Source organism: Microcaecilia unicolor, chromosome 1, assembly GCF_901765095.1.
Source record: "Microcaecilia unicolor chromosome 1, aMicUni1.1, whole genome shotgun sequence".
NCBI classification, from domain to species: domain Eukaryota; kingdom Metazoa; phylum Chordata; class Amphibia; order Gymnophiona; family Siphonopidae; genus Microcaecilia; species Microcaecilia unicolor.
The window spans coordinates 312,889,663-312,912,327 of NC_044031.1; the positions used below are offsets into that span (position 1 = coordinate 312,889,663).

The window sequence follows — 22,665 nt, forward strand, 5'->3', positions numbered from 1 at the left end:
ATCCGTTTACCTGCAATGAAAACATTGAGTTGAGAAGGTTCAAAAAAGACATATTTTACAGCTAATTACGCATTTACAAGGATATCTCAAGTAAAATGTAGCTCCTATCTGAAAGACATCTGGTTTAAGTAAAAGAAATTATTGATGTTTCTTTTGAGTTTCCCTTGTTACATCCGGGAAGATCTGGACTTTAAAACCCAGAAAAGAGTTTTGTCTATTTTTAAAGAATAATTTCATCAGCCAGCCTTTATCTGGTGCAAAATTAACAGTTTCAAGCAATGTTGAAGGTATCGCAATTTCAGTGTCCGAGGACTCCAAAACATCCGAAACATTCAGAGGTAAATTGTCCTGAACCAAATCTTTTTGCTGACCCTCCTTCACTTTTTTCTGGTAGATAGTACACTTGAGAAAACGGAGGTATATTATCTTCCAAAACCCCTAAAATTTCTTTAATATAACGTTTTAACATCTCCCTAGGAGATGTAGACAAAACCTTTGGGAAATTCAAAAAATGTAAGTTATTAGCTCTTGTTATATTCCCCAGTGTCTCTGTCTTCCTGCGGAGATCAGTTGTATCTTTAACTATAAGTTCCTGTGTCTTCTATATATTTTCCATTTCTTTCTCTTGTTTTTCAACCTGTTCCTTTAAATGCTTAAATTCAGAGTCAACAATTCCCACCTTTTTTTTCTTGAGAAACAATTTGTTGTTCTAATTTTTGAATTTGAGGACACAACTCCTTACCCAGATTTACAATTAGGATCCAAAGAGTGTCCAAGGTCACTTCAACTGGTTTACTACTCAGAAAAGAAGGAAATTGTGAGGAAGGTACCAAATCTTGTATCTGAGGACTTATTTCTTGCTCACTATCTGCAGCAATCGGATCACTCACATTAGATGAAATTCCCGCTGCTTCAAGCTGGGAATCCAGAAAAGCCGTTGGTCCCTTGTCTGATGCTGGCTGATTAGGGGCCTTTCAGCGTCGGGTCTCCTCTGCACTTCCGTGCAATGGAGTCCATTTCACCGACAGTGGCGAACTGCTGATTAGCAGCTGTGAGGGGGGAGCTCTACAGTCAGGGCTTAAGGTGACTTCCAGCCCAGAAGATGCCACTGGATCTCCACCCTCTCCAGGCGTCTCAAGCAGGCTCCCTCCTGACCGAACTGGGGTTCCTGGCCTCACCACAAAAGACTCCAGAGCCGAAGACATGCGGGGGCGGTCGCAGTTAGATTTCAACCGCCGACTTTCCCCTGTGCTTTGGCATCACGACCACAAAGAGGAACAAGGAGAGGCACAGTGTATGTCAGGTGCGTGTCACCATCTTGGAACCTGTCGGATCACTAGCCAATTTAGTTGGACACACATCTTGGACTGGTGCCGTATATATATTCAAAATGATTTAAGTGGTTAACAAGTACTTATGTTAACCACTTAAATCATTTTGAATCATTGACCCCTGAATGCCTAGCAGTAATATATCCTTTCAGAAGGAAAGGATTCTGTCTTTATCTAGAAGATTGATATGCGCCAGCTTCAATGCATTAGAAGATATCTTTGATGAGAACATTATCTGGCTATTCAAGCGGTTGTATTAGCTCAATTACTGCGACTCGCTCTATTTTGGTTGTACAGGTGTCTGAATGAAATAATTGCAACTGGTCCAGAACATTGCAGCAAAGATGATTTTTGAAGCATGTTAGTTTGATAGCATTGCCCCTTTACTGACAAATTACATTGGCTCCCTGTGGAACACATTATTACTCAAACATCTGTACGTTTCCCATCACCTGATGTATTACTAACCCTCTGCCTTGATCATCTTCCCCTCTCCACAGGGGGCACAGTAGATACTGTTCCATAGAGAAGACTGATGAGCAAGCCAACAATTCTGGGAGCCAAAAATATTTAATCAACTGGATGAGAAGTTGGTTAAGCAATCAGACCCAAAGTGTGGAAGGTGATGGGGTCTCTAATGAAAGGGAACACAATCAACAGGGTTACCTCATGGATCAGTGCTAAGTCTAGTCCTTTTTGTTGTCTTAATAATGGACGTTTTGACATTTGACATTTACTGACACTTATGAGGAAGTGCTAAAGTGACTAGGGCGCCTGAGCTTGGAGAACAGATGGCCAAGGAGAGATATGATAGAGGTCTATAAAATAATGAGAGGAATGGAACAGGTAGACATGAATTACTTGTTTACTCTTTCCAAAACTGCTAGGACTAGGGGTCACAAAATGAAGCTACTAAATGGTAAATTTAAGACAAATTGGATAAAATATTTCTTCACTCAATGTGCAATAAACTCTGGAATTTGTTGCCAGAGAATGTGGTAAAAGCAGTTAGCTTAGCAAGGTTTAAAAAAGGTTTGGATAATTTCCTTTAAAAAAGTTCATAAGCCATTATTAAGGTGGACTAGGGAAAATCCACTGGTTATTTCTAGGATAAGCAGCATAAAATCTGTTTTACTCTTTTGGTATATTGACAAGTACTTGTGACCTGGACTGGCCACTTTTGGAAACAGGATACTGGGCTTGATATACCTTTGGTCTGTCCCAGTATGGCAACGCTTATGTTCTTATGGATGGGAAACCCCCTGTTAGTCCTAAATTGGTTCCCTTTGACTTCAGTGGAAAGGAATGGAACAGACTGAACTGAGTTCCAGTGCCCCAAACATGAAAAACTAATCAAACTGAACATTTTTGTACATCAGTTCAGTGCTTCCACAGGGGGCTTGGAGATAAAACATGTTAATGCCATTCTCTGATCATCAGATTTCAGGATTCTGTCTATCAGGTAAGGATAGCTGTAAACATCACTATTTTGCTGTTTCTGAGGTTTACAAACATACTAACATTTATTAATTGAAGTACAGCTGCATATCCTTTACCCTACTCATCCACCAGAGATACACACAATTATTTTTAAATGTTATCCTCAAAATAGAGTTCTGAAGATTGTAAACTATGTATTTTTAAAGTTTAGATATCCCTAAATCCCACAGTTAATTAAGAAAAATCAATTTGTACAGGAATAGAACATTCACTGATTTGAATGGCTGCAAAAAGATCAAGTGTGAATTTAATATCCATATGCACACAGTACATAATCACTTAAATTACTTAAGTTTAATCTCAAGAGAGCCAATCAGAGCCTAAGCAATAAGAACAACTTTTCCCATCGTCTGATGCATTACTAACCCTCTGCCTTCATCATCTTCCCCTCTCCACAGGGGGCACAGTAGATACTATTCCACAGAGAAGAATGATGAGCAAACCAACCGTTCTGTGAGCCAGAAAAATTGGATCAACTGGATGAGAAGTTGGTTAACCAATGGGACTCAAAGAGTGGAAGATGATGGGATCGCTAATGAAAGGGAACACAACCATCAGGGTTACCTCATGGATCAGTGCTAAGTCTAGTCCTTTTCGATGTCTTAATAATGGACATTTGACATTTTGACACATATCCCACATTAGCTGTTAAAGTTCAACGTGGCACATAATTTATTTATTTATTTATTTATTGCATTTGTATCCCACATTTTCCCACCTATTTGCGGGCTCAGTGTGGCTTACAATAAGATATGAATAATAGAAATACATTGGTTACAACTAGGTTATGGATTACATTGAACAGGGTTGTGCGAGACATTCGAATATCATTGGGAATATAACAATGGGACATCAACTTAGAAACATTGGAAAGAGACAATGGGAAAAAACATTCATTGTTGGACACCAAGACATTTGGTGTATATACAGTAGTTCTGTGAATAAATATATGATTGACTGGATAGCGGGATGAGGGATAAGAAGTGGATGTGCTTTGCATTGGTGAACAGTGAGTGTGGTCTCTATGTGTTTTGGCTCTTTCCGTAGGTTTGTTCAAACAGGTGAGTCTTCAGTAGTTTACATGAATGTAGTTTTACATTCAGTAGCATAATCAATTCAAAGAAACATACAACAAACATGGATCTGTATAAACCTAAGACATCAAGGCAGAAACTTTGGTAGTAACATTTCTAGATATCTGTATTCCTCGTGAAACAATAAAGTTGTTAACATTTTGTGAAACATAGGATAACTCTTCTGAGAACGAATTTCTACAGGTAGCAAGATCCACCATTTCGTCACTTGAAATGAAAATCTAGTGGAATGTATAGTTTTATAAACAGTTTTCCTACACTTTGAATAATGAAGAGGTGCCTGTTTAGCCATTGATTTAAAAATCTGCAACAAAATAGACATGTTGGTGGCTATGGAGATATGTAAAATGAAAGATGATTTTAAAAAATAATGGAAAAATAGTCAAGGATTTAACAAGTGTTCTTTATCTCCAAACATACAAAATCATGAATTAGAAGTCCCCAAATTGAAAAGTGAAATGCTTTCTTTTTGATATGGAGGGTAGTCAACAAACAGAGAACATACTAAAGGGTCATCGCTGATGACCTCAAGGTAGCCAGCCAGTGTAACAGAGCAATTGGCAAATAGAATAGCATATTGATGTACATAAATACAGGTATCAGTAGCCTAGCTGGTATTACTGATTGGCAGGGAAGCAAATTCTAAATAAACTTTGGAAATTAGCACTACTTTTTTTCAGGCCCTTCTTTGGGTACTGTGTCTATAAAACAACACTGGACAAGGGGGCAAAAAAATCAAACAGAGGTAGCCTAGTAGTTGAAGTAGCAGGCCAGGAAACTGGTAAGCCACAATTCAAATTCTGTTGATGGTCCTTTTGACCTTGGACAAGTCACTTCACCTTCCATTGTCTTTGGTGTAAACTTAGGGGCTTGTTTGCTAAGCAGTTTTTCCATAGACAGGGGGTAATTATATTAAGGATTATTTATTAATTTGCTTATTTCTATATTGGGATTTATTAACTGCCTTTATGAACACATTCACCCAAGGCAGTGTACAGCAGGTCCAGTTTAATATAAAACTTACAATTTTGCTAACAACATAACAATAGTAAAATATAAACTTAAATACAATAAATGAGGTAAACTGGGAAATACATCAGTACAATACACATATTGTACATGTATTATATATGTCAGTATGCATGAGTAAAATGCCACATATAATTTATTATTATTTATTTAGATTTAGCTCACGCCTTTTCAGTAAGGTAAATTACATTCAGGTACACCAGCCAAGCTGTAAGCTGGCTGGATGAACCTCTTCATTTCCAATAAATGAATAAATCTAAGCTTGTATCTAAGGCAATGGAGGCTAAGTTGACTTGCCCAAGATCACGAGCAGGAGCAGTGGGATTTGAATCAAGCTCCTCAGGTTACCGCTGCTCTCTGCACCACTTATCAAATTACCTCTGTCTAAAAGTATATGTGGTGACAAGAATGTGTATAATTGTACGTGACTTAGATGTAGGCATGTTTGTGGGTAGAATTTGGGTAGAATTTCAGTGACTTCATGATTTCCATGTGGTCTTTATAAAAGACTAGTAAAAAAGGCCCATTTCTGTTTGAAAGGAAACGGGCGCTAGCAAGGTTTTCCTCTGAGTGTGTATGTTTGAGAGAGTGTATGTGAGAGAAACTGTGTGAGAGAGGCTTCTGTTCCTGCTGCTGTGCATTCCCAGTGTTGTGCTGATTCGCTTCTCCCTGTATCGTGGCTCCGCCCCTCTCCGTTCTACTGACCAATCTGGTGTGGGTTGTGTGATGTCACTATTATCTACTACATGAGGGACACCACCTCCAGCGGAAACAATGGTTCCAGGCAGCCTCAGAATGTTGAAGGTGAATTATCATATAGGACTAGTAAAAAAGGCCCGTTTCTCAAACCAATGAAACAAGGTTATCATCTAATGGCTATTACGTTTTTAAGGGAACTGTTAGGAAGAATGTGCTGTGATGATAAAGAATAATTGGGAAGGGTGTATAACGAGTAATATGGTCCAGGGGTATGACATGTGGATTGTTTTCTTTTCTTTTTTTTTTATCTTTGTGTTTTGTTTTTTTATTTATAGTATATTTCCAAAAAGCTAACGAGTACGCAGAAATTTTAAATTTTTTATTAGAAATATAATGCTTGTTTACATTTGCAAGATTTTTTTACAAACAATATTTTTACGTGAGTAACATAGTAGATGATGGCAGAGAAAGACCTGTATGGTCCATCTAGTCTGCCCAACAAGATAAACTCATATGTGCTACTTTATGTGTATACCTGACTTTGATTTGTATCTGCCATTTTCAGGGCATAGACCATAGAAGTCTGCTTAGCACTAGCCCCGCTTCCCAACCACTAGCCCTGCCTCCCCCCACCGGCTCTGCCACCCAATCTCCGCTAAGCTTCTGAGGATCCATTCCTTCTGAACAGGATTCCTTTATGTTTATCCCACGCATTTTTGAATTCCGTTGCTGTTTTCATCTCCACCACCTCCCGCGGGAGGGCATTCCAAGCATCCACCACTCTCTCTATGAAAAAATACTTCCTGACATTTTTCTTGAGTCTGCCCCCCTTCAATCTCATTTCATGTCCTCTAGTTCTACTGCCTTCCCTTCGGAAAAGGTTTGTTTGCGGATTAATACCTTTCAAATATTTGAACGTCTGTATCATATCACCCCTGTTTCTCTTTTCCTCCAGGGTATACATGTTCAGGTCAGCAAGTCTCTCCTCATACGTCTTGTAACGCAAATCCCATACCTTCTTTGTAGCTTTTCTTTGCACCACTTCTATTCTTTTTACATCCTTAGCAAGATACGGCCTCCAAAACTGAACACAATACTCCAGGTGGGGCCTCACCAATGACTTATACAGGGGCATCAACACCTCCTTTCTTCTGCTGGTCACACCTCTCTCTATACAGCCTAGCAACCTTCTAGCTATGACCACCGCCTTGTCACACTGTTTCGTCGCCTTCAGATCCTCAGATACTATCACCCCAAGATCCCACTCCCCGTCTGTACATATCAGACTCTCACCGCCTAACACATACGTCTCCCATGGATTTCTATTGCCTAAGTGCATTGAATTTTAATTGCCAAACCTTAGACCATTCTTCTAGCTTCTGCAGATCCTTTTTTATGTTTTCCACTCCCTCCCAGGTGCCTACTCTGTTACAAATCTTAGTATCGTCCGCAAAAAGGCAAACTTTACCTTCTAACCCTTCGGCAATGTCACTCACAAATATATTGAACAGAATCGGCCCCAGCACCGATCCCTGAGGCAATCCACTGCTCACCTTTCCCTTATCCGATCGAATTCCATGTACCACCACCCTCTGGCGTCTGTCCGTCAACCAGTTCCTAATCCAGTTAGTGAAAACTTTGTTACATTGAGAGAAAAGCTTTCCTTGTTTAGGACCATCTATGACTTTTACAATTGCAGCAGAAGAGTTTCGAACTCTTGAAAATGCTACATACAGTTGCCCATGTGTAAACACTGGTTCTGGGAGGAAAATGCCAACTTTTTCAAATGTTTGTCCTTATGACTTGTTAATTGTCATTGCAAAAGTCAATTTCACAGGAAATTGTTTTCGACATAATGTAAATGGGAGGTCAGTGTTACATGGTGTTAGTTCAATACGTGAGATAAAAACAGTACTCCCTGCAGTTGACCCAGTGATTACTTGACTAATAATGAGGTTAGTTTTCAAGTCTTTCACTATTAAGCAAGTTCCGTTACATAAACCTCGCTTGGTATTTAAATTCCTGAGTAGGATAATTATGGCTCCAATTTTTAAATTCAGTTTAAGGCAAGGCATGCCAGTTGGAGTTTGTTCATGAGGGAATTCTACAGGATATAACTGATGTTCCTCATCATTGGAGTCATGAATGGGAGTCCAAACTTAAATAAGTAATTGTCTCACCTTCTAAAATATTTAGAACAGCCTCATTTATCTTGTCAACATGTGCATTTTGGGGGCAAAGAATAGCCTTTTTAGCAAAGTTGTAAACAGTATCTGCGGTAATTTTTTCTCCAAAAACGGCATTAACTATATCGCTGTCACAAATGTGCTTCTGTGGGATTTTGATAATATCTTTGAAACCATCTGGACATGGAAGATTTCTGTCTGCTAAAGTAATAAGCCAGTTGTTGTAATCTGGGTCTACAGAGCGGACATTGTTGTTTAATTTTAGTATTTCAATTTTTTTCCATAGTTTATTTAACTTAATGCTGGCTTCAATAATGTGAGCTCGATCACCGTGTGGTACCACTGGTAGAGTTTGTCGAAAATCTCCACCAAGGAGAAGAACTTTCCCACCAAATGGTTTCTGATTGTTCATGATGTCTTTGAGGATTCTATCTACAGCAGGAAGTGCCATGCTGGGTGCCATAGTTGACTCATCCTAAATAAGGATTTTAGCATCTCTAATGATGGAAGCATCATTTGATGTTAATATGATACTTGATGTTGACGTTTCCAGTAGAGGAACAGGTAACTTAAACTGTGAATGATAAGTTTGTCCTCCTGGAAGGAGATTTGCAGCAATTCCTGTAGAAACAACAGGTAGTGCAATTCCTCCATCTCCTCAGATGGAGCTCAGGATAGTATTATACGTATACGTTTTTCCACTTCCAGCAGGACCGTCTAGGAAGAAGCACATGTGGGTTATGTTTTTTGTATTGCAGGCAGAAAGTATAGTATGAAATGCTTCCCTTTGCTCATTATTTAGTTTTTCTACCATTTGTTCAGCTTTCTGCTTTTCATCTCCAACACTGAAGGCGAGTTTAGGATCTTCTATTCTGTGGATGACTGTTGGTAAATCAAAGTGTTCAAGTTTTTTGCCATGTGTAGTCAGAACGGCTTGGATTTTCTGAAGGCACAATTGTTCACAAATCGAGCAATCACCATTGCAACCATAGATGTGTTGAAAATCTTGTGTCATATTAAGTTTGTATTTTTGGAAAATTTGGAAAGCATTTGATGGTACGGCAAAAACACAAATGAATGCAAAAATGTGTCTGATTTGCTGTGGCATGCTGCATGTGAGTGCATTGTTTAAGGTGTTCTCCCACAGAGCTTCATCATCAATGAGCCCCATTTTCTTGGCTGTATCTTGAAATGTATTATAAAGAACACATGCAACTGTTTTTAAGTCTTCAAAGGACTTAGCCCCTGGTTTGTGTAGTAGAATTAGCCTTAAACAGTAACACTCAGGGTCCGCTGAAAAATGAACTGCATACATTCTCCCAATTGTTTTGTCATGTCCTGCTTTTCTACATTTCCACTTTCGTTCTCTTTTGTCGAAAGTATAGTACATAGGAATATCTACATACAAAATGGTCTTTGGAGGATTGCCTTCTGCATTAAGTTTAAACCACACTGTTAAAATGGTGTCCCTGGTTCTGGCTCTTTGTATTGCAGCCTCAACTTTGTTAGGGTGAAAAACAATGCTTTGTTGATCTGGTAAGTGTACTTCCAGTCTCTGGATAGTATGTGATTGGTGATGCATTTCAAAACTGTTTAATCTCCATGCAGCTTCAGGAGCACTAACATATCTAGAGTCAGTAAACATTTTAATTTCATCATGTTGTAAAGTTTGGTGCTCTGTAATAACCACATTGGCACAATCGTGTCCTTTATAGACATATTTAAAGAGGTACTTGACACTTTTAATAGATGCACATACTTCCACATCTATATGGGAATTGTACTTTAAAAGTAAGTAAGGGTTATAAGGGACTACCCAACTGTTTTAATGCATTTTCCATTTAAGAGTGTACCGACGCCGTTATCCCTTTTGCGGTATTTAGGATATCCGTCACAGTTCTCAATAGTTTCATTTTGGAATGGTTTTGTAGAGGAGTGTGGTAGCCGTGTTAGTCCACTCTTAAGGTTATCAATAGAAATCAAACAAAATAAAACATGGAAAAGAAAATAAAATGATACCTTTTTTATTGGACATAACTTAATACATTTCTTGATTAGCTTTCAAAGGTTGCCCTTCTTCGTCAGATCGGAAATAAGCAAATGTGCTAGCTGACAGTGTATATAAGTGAAAACATTCAAGCATTACTATGACAGTCTGACAGGGTGGGAGGATGGGGTGGGTAGGAGGTATGCATGGGGACATCAAAGCATATCATTGATATTCTAACAGGATAGGTGTGGATAGGTGATAGGAATGGTTTTGGAAACTGTTTAGAGCACTTCCCATAAAGCATGCAGGGATAATTTAAGCTTTGGTCACTGCATGGGCCATGTATCATGTTTAGCAACTGTTGCATGGAGACGTGGAAAGTTGTTTATTTCAGGAATTTCAGCACATACGATTTTGTCAATTATTTCCTTTCTTTTTGGCTTGTGTTCCTCTTTCATGATAATTAATATATGAGCGTGAGGTAAACCACGCTTTTGAAATTCAATGACATGAATTTTTGCAAGAGGGACACCAAGTATATGGTTTTTGCATATATCGTGTAGTAACTCTTTTAGTTTTAAATGAAACACCCATGCCAATAAAACAGGTCGAAACTCTGGTGCCTGACCTTTTTTTAGATTTTGAGTAATTTCTTCCCATCTTGGGTTGCAGGTCATAGCAATGAACAGATCTGGCTTGCCATATTTGCGAACTATTGCCATTGCATCCTGAAAATTTTGATGCATATTTCTTGGGCTGCCAGCAAATGATGATGGTAAAATAAATGCCTGGCCAGGTGTAAATCCTCCATTTGCAGCTTCACTTGCAAGGTGGTCCATTAACCCAGAGTATTTTTCAACTCTTAACAGTTTTTGATTTTGTTGAATATAATTAAGTCTGTTTGCTTCTGTTTTAATATATGTATCCACAAAATATTGTTGCGTTAGTATTCCTGCAGTAAGAAAAGGAATGAATTTGTCTCTTATTGCCAAATGATACCCATAGTACTGCATTTGCTTAACTCTTAGTCTTGCGACGGAGGTGCATTATACATTTTGGTTGTTTAGACAAAGGAATATGTATCCTCCAGCTCTGATCTCCATATGGAAAAAGTAATGGATATACCATTGGTTCTAGATTGGGGTCCAACACACTGATTATCTCAGTTTTGTTTTCTTCATTTGGCTTGTTTCGGCAATGTATTATCAGATCTCTATGTAAGGGAGGTTCCCCATCTGTATTTTGAAAAATGAAAGCCACCTCATTGGCTCTAGGGGCATTGTATTGTCTTGAATCGTTTTTGCGATCTTGAACAATGGCCATTGAAACTGTTGGAGGTTCTATTCTTCTTTGTTGTGCTTCACATATGCATTCATTTTCTACTTCATACAGCATCTTGCATGTGTCTGCAAATGGATTTTCCCGTGCCATAAAATTGCTTAATTGCCTCATTAATGTATGGTTGATATGTGCATTTGTTGAGATTCGTAGTCTCTGAATGGCTGCTTCATCAGGATCAAGAATATATAATTGAGCAAATTGTCTTTGATTGTCATTTTGAGGATGTAGTGCTGCTTTTCTATGGTAAACAGTACCATTAATTTGAAAACAATAAGGGCCATATCGGGGTGGTGGTGCAATGTTAGCTCCCATGGAGGCAAAAGCTAAGAAACTATTAATGGACCTAATGTTTTGTACAAAATTCTTTGAATATTCATGTTCCCCGGAGAGAAGCTGTTGTATTAATTCACTGTACCTAATTCCTGGAAGCTGTACTTTGCCCTTACTACAACATTGTGTAAATAGGTTGTCAGAAGGTGTTTCATTGTGAAAATGTTTGGCATTGCAAAATATACAGACTGCGTTCATTGGACCACAACTACAGTATTGAGTTTCTTTCTCATTGATACAGTCTGCACTGTGCTGTCGGTGTATCCATTCTTGCTTTATTTTGTGTTGTGTCACAGGGTTTTTTCTTTTGTTTCAGATTTCCAATTGTTTTGCGTTTGAAATCTGTTATATTTTGTGTAGTCGTTCTTCGTTGCTTGTCTGTCATTTCTGCAAGTCTTTTCCACCCTAAATATATATATATCTTTTGTGGAAAGTATTGTTAATGGAATACATTTTATTTTATTTTTAGTACATTTATCCAACAGATGTTAGAAGACACATTTTGTTGTTTTTAGCAAATATTTCTGAGATGCATATAGCCTTTCAACTCTCCCTGTTTGATAGGCACTCAGGAATGCCCTCTTGATACTTCATTGACTACGTCTTTTAACTTTTCACAGCAATGCTATGTATATTATTATTTATTATTTTTTACCCACGTAGAAAACCTTTGTTTTTCAAATAAGTTCAAAACATGATGTCCCATTACATATATTTACATATTTTTCTCTCAGTTAGTTTGGTTTTATGGAGCCACGGAAAGATAGACCCTATGAATTTTATAAAGAAGATCTCCACGTAGACACTTCTACTTATACTGATGTATACTTCCGTTGTGGATAAGATCAACTTCGATAGTATTTTTGATCTACACGGCACAGTACTTTACTAGTCAACTAAAAGGGGCATTTAGTGACGTTTTTTATTATTATCGTTCCATTTAATCACAATCATACACTTGGACGAATATTACATTTGATAAGGGGTTCAAATTAAATGATGGCAAATGCTAATTAAAAAATAAAATATTTCAGAATGAGTTAACATCCTTAATATTACATTTTATGTCTACGTTATGAAGGATGTTCTGTGTCAAATGATTTCATGACGTCAAAAGTTCTCTCATATGATCTTAAGCATTTTCGTGATTTGAAAAGGATCATGATTACACCATAAAGGGATTTTCAGTGACAATGCACTTCATAACCCCACAGTTCATGAAATTTAGAGGATCACCAAATTCTAGTCCCATGGCAGTGCACTATATATAAGTAATTGATTATCTCCAAGTTCATTTATATAATTCTAGAGGGTTTGCATGTAATTTGGTAATTCATTTCTCTCAATTGGTTTCAAGATCGATTTTATCATTTGTTGTCTTGTGAAATCACACTAGATGTAAATAATGAGTGAGTTTTCTTTTTCATTTATAGGGCTAGATTGATATCTTTTGTGTGTATTGATTTAATAAAGATATCTCTTTTTCATAATCAGCCATACATCATAAGGTCAGTAGATATAGTTCTTTATCTACACCACTTTGAAATATACTACATAGATTTATCTAATTATTTCATTTTAATGTACAACATTCATTTTTGTTTTATCCATATCTTTTAATCTACACCATTTTGAAATATGCTATATTGATTTATTTAATTAATTTGTTTTAAGATATAACATGGTTTTTATATATACATTGCTTATACATGTATATATATATATATATATGTTTCATGTTTGTATATACTTTTATACTTATATATATGTGTCTTTTATATGTTTACATTATATATAATTGGTTTGTTACATTGCATACATATATGCCGGGGTGTTAGAGGCTATAGCAGCTTCACTTTGAAGGCACATAGGTCAGCCCTTTCCCACTCAGTGGATGCAGGCACATTGGTTCGCCTTTCCCTGCCTTTCCCACTTATCTGAGCCTCCGAGTGTTTTTATTTACCTGTTTTGCCTCTGCTTTCCTCACAGCGTTAAATAAAAGTCGCGCTTTAGCACAGTGATCTTGGAAAAGAGGTTTTTTTCTTGAGATTCTTCTACAGGACCGGAGCTGTGATACTCGGTCTAGTGAGGTAAGAGTGTTTTCTGACTCCGGGGTGGGCCCGTGATCGGGATGTTTTTTTGGCGCGAACCGCCATTTTTTGCGATGGCTGCGGAGACTGTAAAGCGCTGTTCTAAATGTGGCAAGCACAAATCAGCAGCGGAGCTCTGTAATTCGTGCTGTACAGATGCCATATATTTTCATTTTACATATATACAGTGCACTCCATTTAAGTGCACGTCGGATAAGCGCATGCTCTGTTTAACTGCATGCCATACTTCATCCCATTTTTGGTGCCATCAATTTCTATGGGGACAAACTTCGGTTTAGCATACCACTGATAAGTGCAAAATTCACATATATGCATGGTTTAAGACCGCTCCTCTGCAGAGAAGACTCTGCATAAGCGCACACATGGAATATGGAAGCCAACTGGCGCGTGACAACCAATGAGATTTCAAATTTACCGCCCCTTTAACTGCCACAGGCAGAATAAGTGAAAGAATGTTGTTAGAGTGTACACTGGGGTTGTCGTCGCAGCAGAACTGTAAGACTTTTACACTGGCTGAATGAATAGAAGTTCTTAAAAAATTAGAAAACAAACAAAGTCAAGCATCTATTGCTAAAGAATATGGTGTCAATCCTAGTCAAATTTCACGTGTCTTGAAGCAGAAAGACCAACTTCTGGAAGACTAGCAAAACAATACAAATCCACAACGGAAACGAAAACGGGCGGGAAAAGCTGAGGAGGTAGAAGATGCTCTTTTTCGGTGGTTTTCTCGAGTCAGGAGCAGATAGTTTCCTGTCAGTGGTCCACTGCTTATGGAGAAAGCTAACCAGCTAGCTGAAAGTCTTGGACTAACTGATTTCAAAGCCACTGCTGGATGGTTGGAAAGATGGAAGGAGAGGAACAACATAAAATTCAAGAACCAGCAAGGTGAAAAACAAGACACTGATGACTTTGGTGCTGAAAATTGGGTTGTTTCAGTTCTTCCTACCATCTTGAATGAGTTTGCACCTCGTGACATTTTCAATGCTGACGAAAATGGTCTCTACTGGCGAGCGATTCCTGATGGAACACTTGATTTCAAGCATGCCGAAACTACTGGAGGTAAAACGTCGAAGAACCAACTGACGATCCTCCTTTGCTGCAATATGGATGGGAGTGAGAAATTGGAACCCCTCGTCATTGGAAACAGCAAACAGCCCCGTTGCTTCAAGAAAGTTAAGCAACTTCCTGTGTCATACGAGGCTAACACAAATTCATGGGTGAGTGGGGAAATTTGGAAGCAGTGGCTAAAGAAGTTAGACACTAGAATGCGGGCACAAAAGCGTCAGATTTTGTTGCTTTGTGATAATTGTGCTGCACACAGTGATGATGTTAGGCTGTCTAACGTCAATTTAGTCTTCTTGCCACCCAACACTACCTCTCTGATCCAACCTATGGATCAGGGCATAATAGCCAATTTCAAACAACATTATCGGGCTCTTGTGCTACGTCGTCTGATGAGCATTGTGGATGACCAGACTGCCAAGGATAAACGTGCAGTTGAACTGGCTCGTAATCTATCACTGTTTGATTCCCTACATATGCAGAAAGAAGCCTGGAACCATGTTACACAGGGAACCATTGTGAACTGCTACAAGCAGGCAAGCTGTGTTAAGGATATGGAGAGGGATGAAACAGATGCAGCTGTTGCAAATGCGTCAGATGAACAGGTTATTGACATCCCAGCTGGTGTTACTGAAGAGGAGTTTCGCTAAGTAGCTGTTGATTATGATCTACAAACAGCTAACGACAGCGCTGATGTTGAGATATGCACCTACACACAGGCAACAACGGCTGATGATGAAACAGATGAAGAAATGAGCAGCGAGGCACATGCTGATGAAATTCAACAACCTCCTCCTGTTACTTTTGCAAGAGCGCTGGAGAGTCTCAACACCTTGCAGGCCTATCTGGAGGCCACTGGATGTCAGCGCTATGACAGTTTTTATCATCTGGCAGATGTAGTCTATGGAACTCATAGACCCAATAGTTTACATAGGGCTATAACTGATTACTTCAAGTAAGCCTAACATCAGTTAACGGAGACTGTATACTGTACTTATAATAATAAACAGTACTGTGCATATGTTTATCAGATGTCAAGCTTCTTTGGGTCACAACAGTTAAGTGCACGCTCCGGTGGATTCCAAGATGGCTGCACCCATTCACGACTAGCTGCAGTACTGCTTTCCTGTCTGATTCCTAAGAGACGTGGAAGGGCTGCTGCCCGTGCCCCCCATCTCCCTTCCACATTACCTGGACCAATGGATCGCTATGTGCAGATGCAGAGAGTTGGTTCTGAGATCGGGAGCGGCTCAATATGCGACGCTGGCGAGTTGGAGGAAGTCTCGGCGTCCTTTGGGCCAGATACCATGCTAAGCCCCGAAGGAAGAGTTCCACCCCCGCAGCCGCCGGTAATAAGCTCACCGCTTCAGGGAGCAGCGGCATTGCCCCGAAAGGGTGAATTGACGCCGATCACGCTGGGGACGCAACAACAATGGTCTGAACCGGGAGAAAGGAGGTTAATTCCTCCGGAAGAAGCCTGTCCGACTTTAAGTGTTGTGGAGGTTCTGGAAGCTACTCAAGAGAGGGAAGCTAAACGAAAGATTGTTTTTCCTGCAGGCCTAACTACCAAACCGAAGGAGGTAATGTTAGACTCATTATGGGATCTTTTGTCCCAGTTGGGGCAAATGTTTCTTTCTCAAACTACTAATTTGACTCAACGTATAACTGAATTGGAACAAAAGACTGAGAAACAAAGAATTGATTTTGACAGCATGACTTCTAATGCTGATAAAATAGAACAAGGAATAAAAAAAGTGAATAATGTACAATTTTCTATCCTGAAAGATGTTTCTAACCTTAGACTTAAAAGTGAACATTTTGAGAACTATATTAGAAGTCAAAACCTTCGCTTTATTAATTTTCCTCATATCTCCATGGTTAAGCCTGGAAATATGCTAAAAAGATATCTAATAGAAAATCTATGTATACCTGAGTCAAATTTACCGCCCTTCACAAGAGTGTTTTATTTGCCTCAAAAACCAAAGGAATTACAACAACAGAAGGGGGAAAGTTTAGATATTTCTGCTTTCTTAGAAACGTCGTCAATAGAAATCAAACAAAATAAAACATAGAAAAGAAAATAAGATGATACCTTTTTTATTGGACATAACTTAATACATTTCTTGATTAGAAACGTCGGAAACTGAATTAGCAACGGCTGCGACATTGGTCGCAACCGTTGCTTTACCTCCAGATAAACAATGGATATTCCAGATGTTTTTTAAAAATAAGGAAAAAACATTTTTGGGCTTACATATTTCCTTATTTCCGGATTTCTCAAGAGAGACACAAAGACGAAGGAAACAATTTCTCATTTTGAAACCAGCAGTATTGCAAGCAGGAGGTACCTTTTTTCTGAGGTACCCCTGCAGTGTTTAGTAAGGTTTGAACTATTAAATATACTTTTATGGACCCGTCTCAGCTTTCAAAACTCTTAGCTTCCAAGACGTCTTGAGCGGTATGAAAAAGAAAAATGCCAACATCTTCGCGAATGTTATTTCTTATTCTTTTTTCCTCTTAAAGTTCCTCATTTTGATTTTGGAATCCCCTTAAATGAAGGACTTGAGTGATAATTTATGATTTCTGATAATTAAGGATGAAAAATTTTTCTTTCTATTTATCACTTTCTTTCAAGAGTGAATCCTTGAAAATATTACTGTAAACTATAAACAATAAAAAAAAAAGTGCATGCTCTGGTTAACTGCATGCATTTCTTTGGTCCCAGACCCTTGCACTTAAGTGGATTGCACTGTACATAGATATACGTGTGACATCTTTTATATATATGTGTATATTTTTACATTTTTATTGTATGTTTTGACAATTGTATATTTTGTAGAGTCCTGAGGAAGGCACTTGGGCGCCGAAACACGGCTGCTGTGTTGAGTTGTTTCTGTTTTCTTGCAATAAAGACTCTGTTTCCATTATTAAGTCTCCTCTGGTGTTTGAGAAGAGCCTACTCTCCAGTGGTGTGCTGGTAAATGTTTAACAACAGGCTCTCTCCCCTGTCCACCTCTGCGCCCCTCCCCGTCCACCTCTGCACCCCTCATCCACCTCTGCACCCACCCCCAAATTGCAGAGCTGGTTATAGCCGGGGAGAGAGCCTGGGGGGGGGGCAATCTAATTCAAGTTTAATGTGGGATAAAATGCCATAAATAAGTAAATAAAAATAAACTTTTAATGTTGAGCACCTGATTCTCAAAGTGGACATATTCCAAACACTACAATGAAAATAAAATGATTTTTTCTACCTTTGTTGACTGGTGACTTTGTTTTTCTGATCATGCCGGCCCAGTATCCGATTCTGCTGCTATCTGTCCTCTTAACTCCGTTTCCAGGGCTTCCTTTCCATTTATTTCTTTACTTTCCGCCTTTCTTCTTCATTTCTTGCCCTACATCTGTAAGTAAAAGCTGGGTCCTCCGCAGACTTGACTGTCCAGTGGATCCAGCTTCAGCCTATTTTCTCCATCAATGTGCAGTTATTCTCCTCTCTTCCTTTTCCCTCTTCTCATCTCATTCCTCACTCTTCCCTCCCTTCCATCCATGTCCAGCATTTCTTCTCTCTCCCTTCCCTCTCCTCCATCCATGTCCAGCAACCCTCCTCTCCCCCCTGCCCTGCCCTCCACGCACCCATGTCCAGCAGCAACCCTCCTCTCCCCTGCTCTCCATGCACCCATGTCCAGCAACCCTCCTCTCCCCTCCATCCTCCTATGTCCAGCAACCCTTCTCTCCCCTCCATCCACCCATGTCCAGCAACCCTCCTCTCTCCTCCATCCACCCATGTCCAGCAACCCTCCTCTCCCCCTGCCCTGCATCCACCCGTCCAGCAACCCTCCTCTCCTCTCCCCTGCCCTCCATCCACCCATGCCCAGCAACCCTCCTCTCCCCTGCCCTCCATCCACCATGTCCAGCAACCCTCTTCTCCTCCCTGCCCTCCATGATCCATCCACCCATGTCCAGCAACTCTCCTCTCCCCCCTCCACTGCATCCACCCATGTCCAGCAACCCTCCTCTCCCCCTGCCATCCCCTCCATGATCCACCCATGTCCAGCAACCCTCGTCTCCCCCCTGCCCTCCTCCCCTCCATCAGCCTTCTTTCAGCCCCCCCCCCCCCCCCCCCGCTGCCCCGGTCGTCCATCATCCATCTTCCCTCTGCTCCCCGACAGACCTGGTTTCCTTCCTGCGCCACTGCTTGCCTTTAAAAATTTTATTTTCCTACAAGGCGTGCCGGCGTTGAAGGGAAGGCAGCAGGCTTAGCTCGGTTTCAGCCTTCCGTTCCCTTCTCTCGCATCATGGCTCCGCCCTCTTCTGACATATTTCCTGTTTGCGCGAGGGCGGAGCCATGATGCGAGGGAAGGGAACGGAAGGCTGAAACAGAGCTAAGCCTGCTGCCTTCCCTTCAACGCCGGCGCGCCTTGAAGGAAAATAAAATTTTTAAAGGCAAGCAGCGGCGCAGGAAAGAAACCAGGTCTGTCGGGGAGCAGAGGGAAGACAGATGATGGACGACCGGGGCAGTGGGGGAGCAGAGGCGAGCCGGCTCGCACTGGCCAACAACCGGCTCGCAAGATGCCAGTAAATTTAACAAGCGGCTCTTGCGAGCCGGTGCGAGCCAGCTCCAGCACACCACTGCTACTCTCCCTTTTTTTGCTTCCGCGTCCTTCTGACGTAGGGAACTAGCACACCTCCACCTTTGTGGGTGGTTTTCTTTTGTTTACCAATCAGGCAGTGCCACAGTGGTCAGAGCCAATATTCAGCAGCACTGTATGGTTAAGTTCAGAGTGGTTTAAGCAGGCAGGAGCCACTGAATATTGACCCCTAAATCATGCGTCTCAATGTGTAATTAAAGTCTGGAATTCGTTGCCAGAGAATGTGGTAAAGGCAGTTAGTTTAGCGGGGTTTTAAAAAGGTTTGGACAGCTTCCTAAAGGAAATGTCAATAGACTATTATTAAAATGACTTGGGGAAAATCCACTGCTTATTTCTGCGATATGCAGCAAAAAATGTATTGACCGTTTTTGGGATCTTGCCAGGTATTTGTGACCTGGATTGGCCACTGTTGGAAACAGGATGCTGGGCTTGATGGATCCTTGGTCTGTCCCAATGTGGCAATACTTATGTACTTATGTAACCCTCTCCTGGAGGCATACCTAGCCTGTTGGATTTTCAGAATTACCACAATGAATAAGCATGAGAAAAATTTTCAGATAACCAAGATCCGTGTTTTGTGAATACATCTCGTGCATATTTATTGTAGTAATCCTGAAAACCTGACTGGCAAGGTTTGCTTTCAGGAGAGGGTTGAGAAGCACTGCCCTAAATAAACAGGTCCCTCCTGTAAACCCTCTGGAGACAGGAAATACCTTGTATAACTACATGTAACTTGCCTTCAGCTTGGCTTTAGAAATGTGACTAATTAAATCTAACATGCCACACATTAAGACAGAGAGACTGAAGGAGCTAAAGGTGTAGGAAAGGGGAGATATCATACAAACATTCACAAATTTATCAGATTTCAATAACAGACCGGAAAGTAGCATTTTCATATAATAACCTTAAAATCAAGGGGCCAATCATATAAAGTCAGAGGAAGACAAAAAATGAATGTAAGACAATATTTTCACTGTGAGGGTGGTGGACGCCTGGATCAGACTTTCAGTACAGATTATAATAGGCAAAGCAGTGACAGAATGTGAGAGAAACTGAAAAGTACTTGTTTATGAGGACAATTAAATGGATGATGTGTTTTGTGTAAAGGAGGTTTTTTAAGACCCATGATTAATAATTTTTTACTGTGTGCATAATACAACAGCTAAAGCGGGGGTTCCTTTTGGAAAACTGTCACAGTATTATGTAGTCTTTTTCCTCCTCCAGTTTTGCATAAAAACGTGAGAGTTGACAGCATTATTCACTTATTTACTTAAGATAGCCAAACTGCAGCACTCAGAACTAGGAAGGCTTAGCCTCCTCAAGCCCCTTATACGAAACGCTAAAGAGAGAGAGAGAGAGCCCAGAAAGTTAGGCCCCCACCCCACAGCAAACACAGGATCAAGGGCCTGATGTTTTGCCCCTATCCTAAATTGTACACCTGGTGTGCAGCCCTGATTACCCAGGCTGTTACATATAAACTAAGTGCAAAATTCATTTAGACTGAAAGAAGATCAAAGGTCTATCAAATCTAACCATCTTCTGATTGCTTCCTAGTGATAATTCAAAGAAAGGTGAAAAAACTGCATCTATAAATCTGTAGGAATAAAAAAAATTATTTGCTGTCCCCAAATAAATGATAGAATTCATACTTTCTCTCATATCATCATACCTAATGGCCCAGCAGGAAGGCTGTGCACTGCCATGCAGGAAATCTGGAGAGAGGGTACACATTTCTAAATCACTTGAATTTGTAGTTTTATCTTTGTTAGACATCACAAGGAGACAGTCTTCTCAGAATGACTTGTGTGCTTTTATTGTCACGAACCTATCAGGTACAGCAAATTGTAAAACAAAAAAGTTAAGATCACAGAAGGACCGGGGGGGGGGGGGGGGGGGGGGGGGGGGAGGGGGGGGGAGCGCTTTCACTGTCACATCTTTATAGCAATAGACCACACATTTATCTCTTCATTATAAGTTTTCCTTACCTAACAAGCTGCCAGATTCAGTCTTGCCGGGTTACATAATAAGTGTCCATATGGCTGGCAGCTACTGATGCTTAAGGGGAACTTTATAAAACATTTCCCACGTGTAAAGCATATTCTACATGTGGGGAAATGGCTGTTATAAACTCGTGCAGGTATATTCACACAATCAAGTATACCTACAGACAAGAGCATGTGTAGTTTTAAGAGGGCCGCAAATAGACATCGCCAGAAACGTAGATTGGTCAGAGCAGGGGCAGAGGTGCAACGTATATGCATGTTTTATATAAAATAAACATGGACGCCCTGGAGCTGGTATAAATTTGTGCAGATGCATGTGCATTTTAGTTCTGGGATCCAGTTTCTTTTCTTTTAAATTTATAGTTTATTAGGTTTTCCAAACTTTCCAACAAATCTAAATACAATGAGATATTACAAGCCATAAATCTTATAAAGAAGTCTAAGCATCAGACATCTCAGCTAAAACTAGGAAATGCATCAAGCATATACTCTAAGATATATCCTGCTGACTTCATAAGTCCCCAGAGAAGGGCAGGACTAACAAAAGAGAAAACACGTAAGCACTAGCATGTGCTTACCACAGCTTCAAGTTTCAAGTTTAATAAAATGTGATATCCAGCCCTAGAGTGGGGGCCTTCAGAGTGGTTTACAATACAAAAGTAAAGACAAAGTAAGATCTAATCATACATAAAAGTAACAGATAAATAGAAAGGATAGAGTGAAGAGAGGATAATGGAACTCTATATCATTAAAGGAGAAGAGAACATAGAAAGAAAGAGCAAAGCTGAGATATGAAGGTCTCTGCAGGACCCATTGCAGCTATGATCAAGCTTAAGCCACAAAAAAAGCAGAAAGGCGGTCACTGAGATCAGGGGCAGTAGGCATCTTTAAATAAAAAAGTTTTGAGAACAGATTATTGCATTCAGTTCTGGTCAACTTATCTCAAAAAAGATATAGCGGAATTAGAAAAGGTTCAAAGAAGACACATGGAGCAACTGGTACAGGAGCCAACGAAAGAAGGAAAAATTCTAGACCTAGTCCTTAGTGGAGCACATGATCTGGTGCGGGAGGTAATGGTGCTGGGGCCACTTGATAACAGTGATCATAATATGATCAGATTTGATATTAGCTTTGAAGTAAGTATACATAGAGGGGCAAAATGGAAAGATCGTCCAAGTACGAATTAGGGCGTTCTTACGATAACGTCCAAAAATAGACCTGTATAATGGAAAAATAGTGTGGGCGTTTTTCGATAATCGATTATCCCTGTAAGAAAACAATCAAATGACGAGCGCAGAAGCGTGACTAAATTGGGCGCCCTAAGATGGTCGATTATTGCAGGT

At 40.0% G+C, this 22,665-nt stretch overlaps 1 protein-coding gene across 1 annotated transcript; it reads right to left on the reverse strand.

Annotated features, from left to right (window-relative positions):
* Positions 1–8,497: 8,497 nt before the first annotated feature.
* Positions 8,498–10,842, reverse strand: LOC115477587. Its single transcript, XM_030214606.1, is given in 3 exon segments — positions 8,498–9,622; positions 10,068–10,179; positions 10,181–10,842. Coding segments are annotated over 3 exon segments (1,899 nt in total).
* Between the last annotated feature and the right edge of the window lie 11,823 nt (positions 10,843–22,665).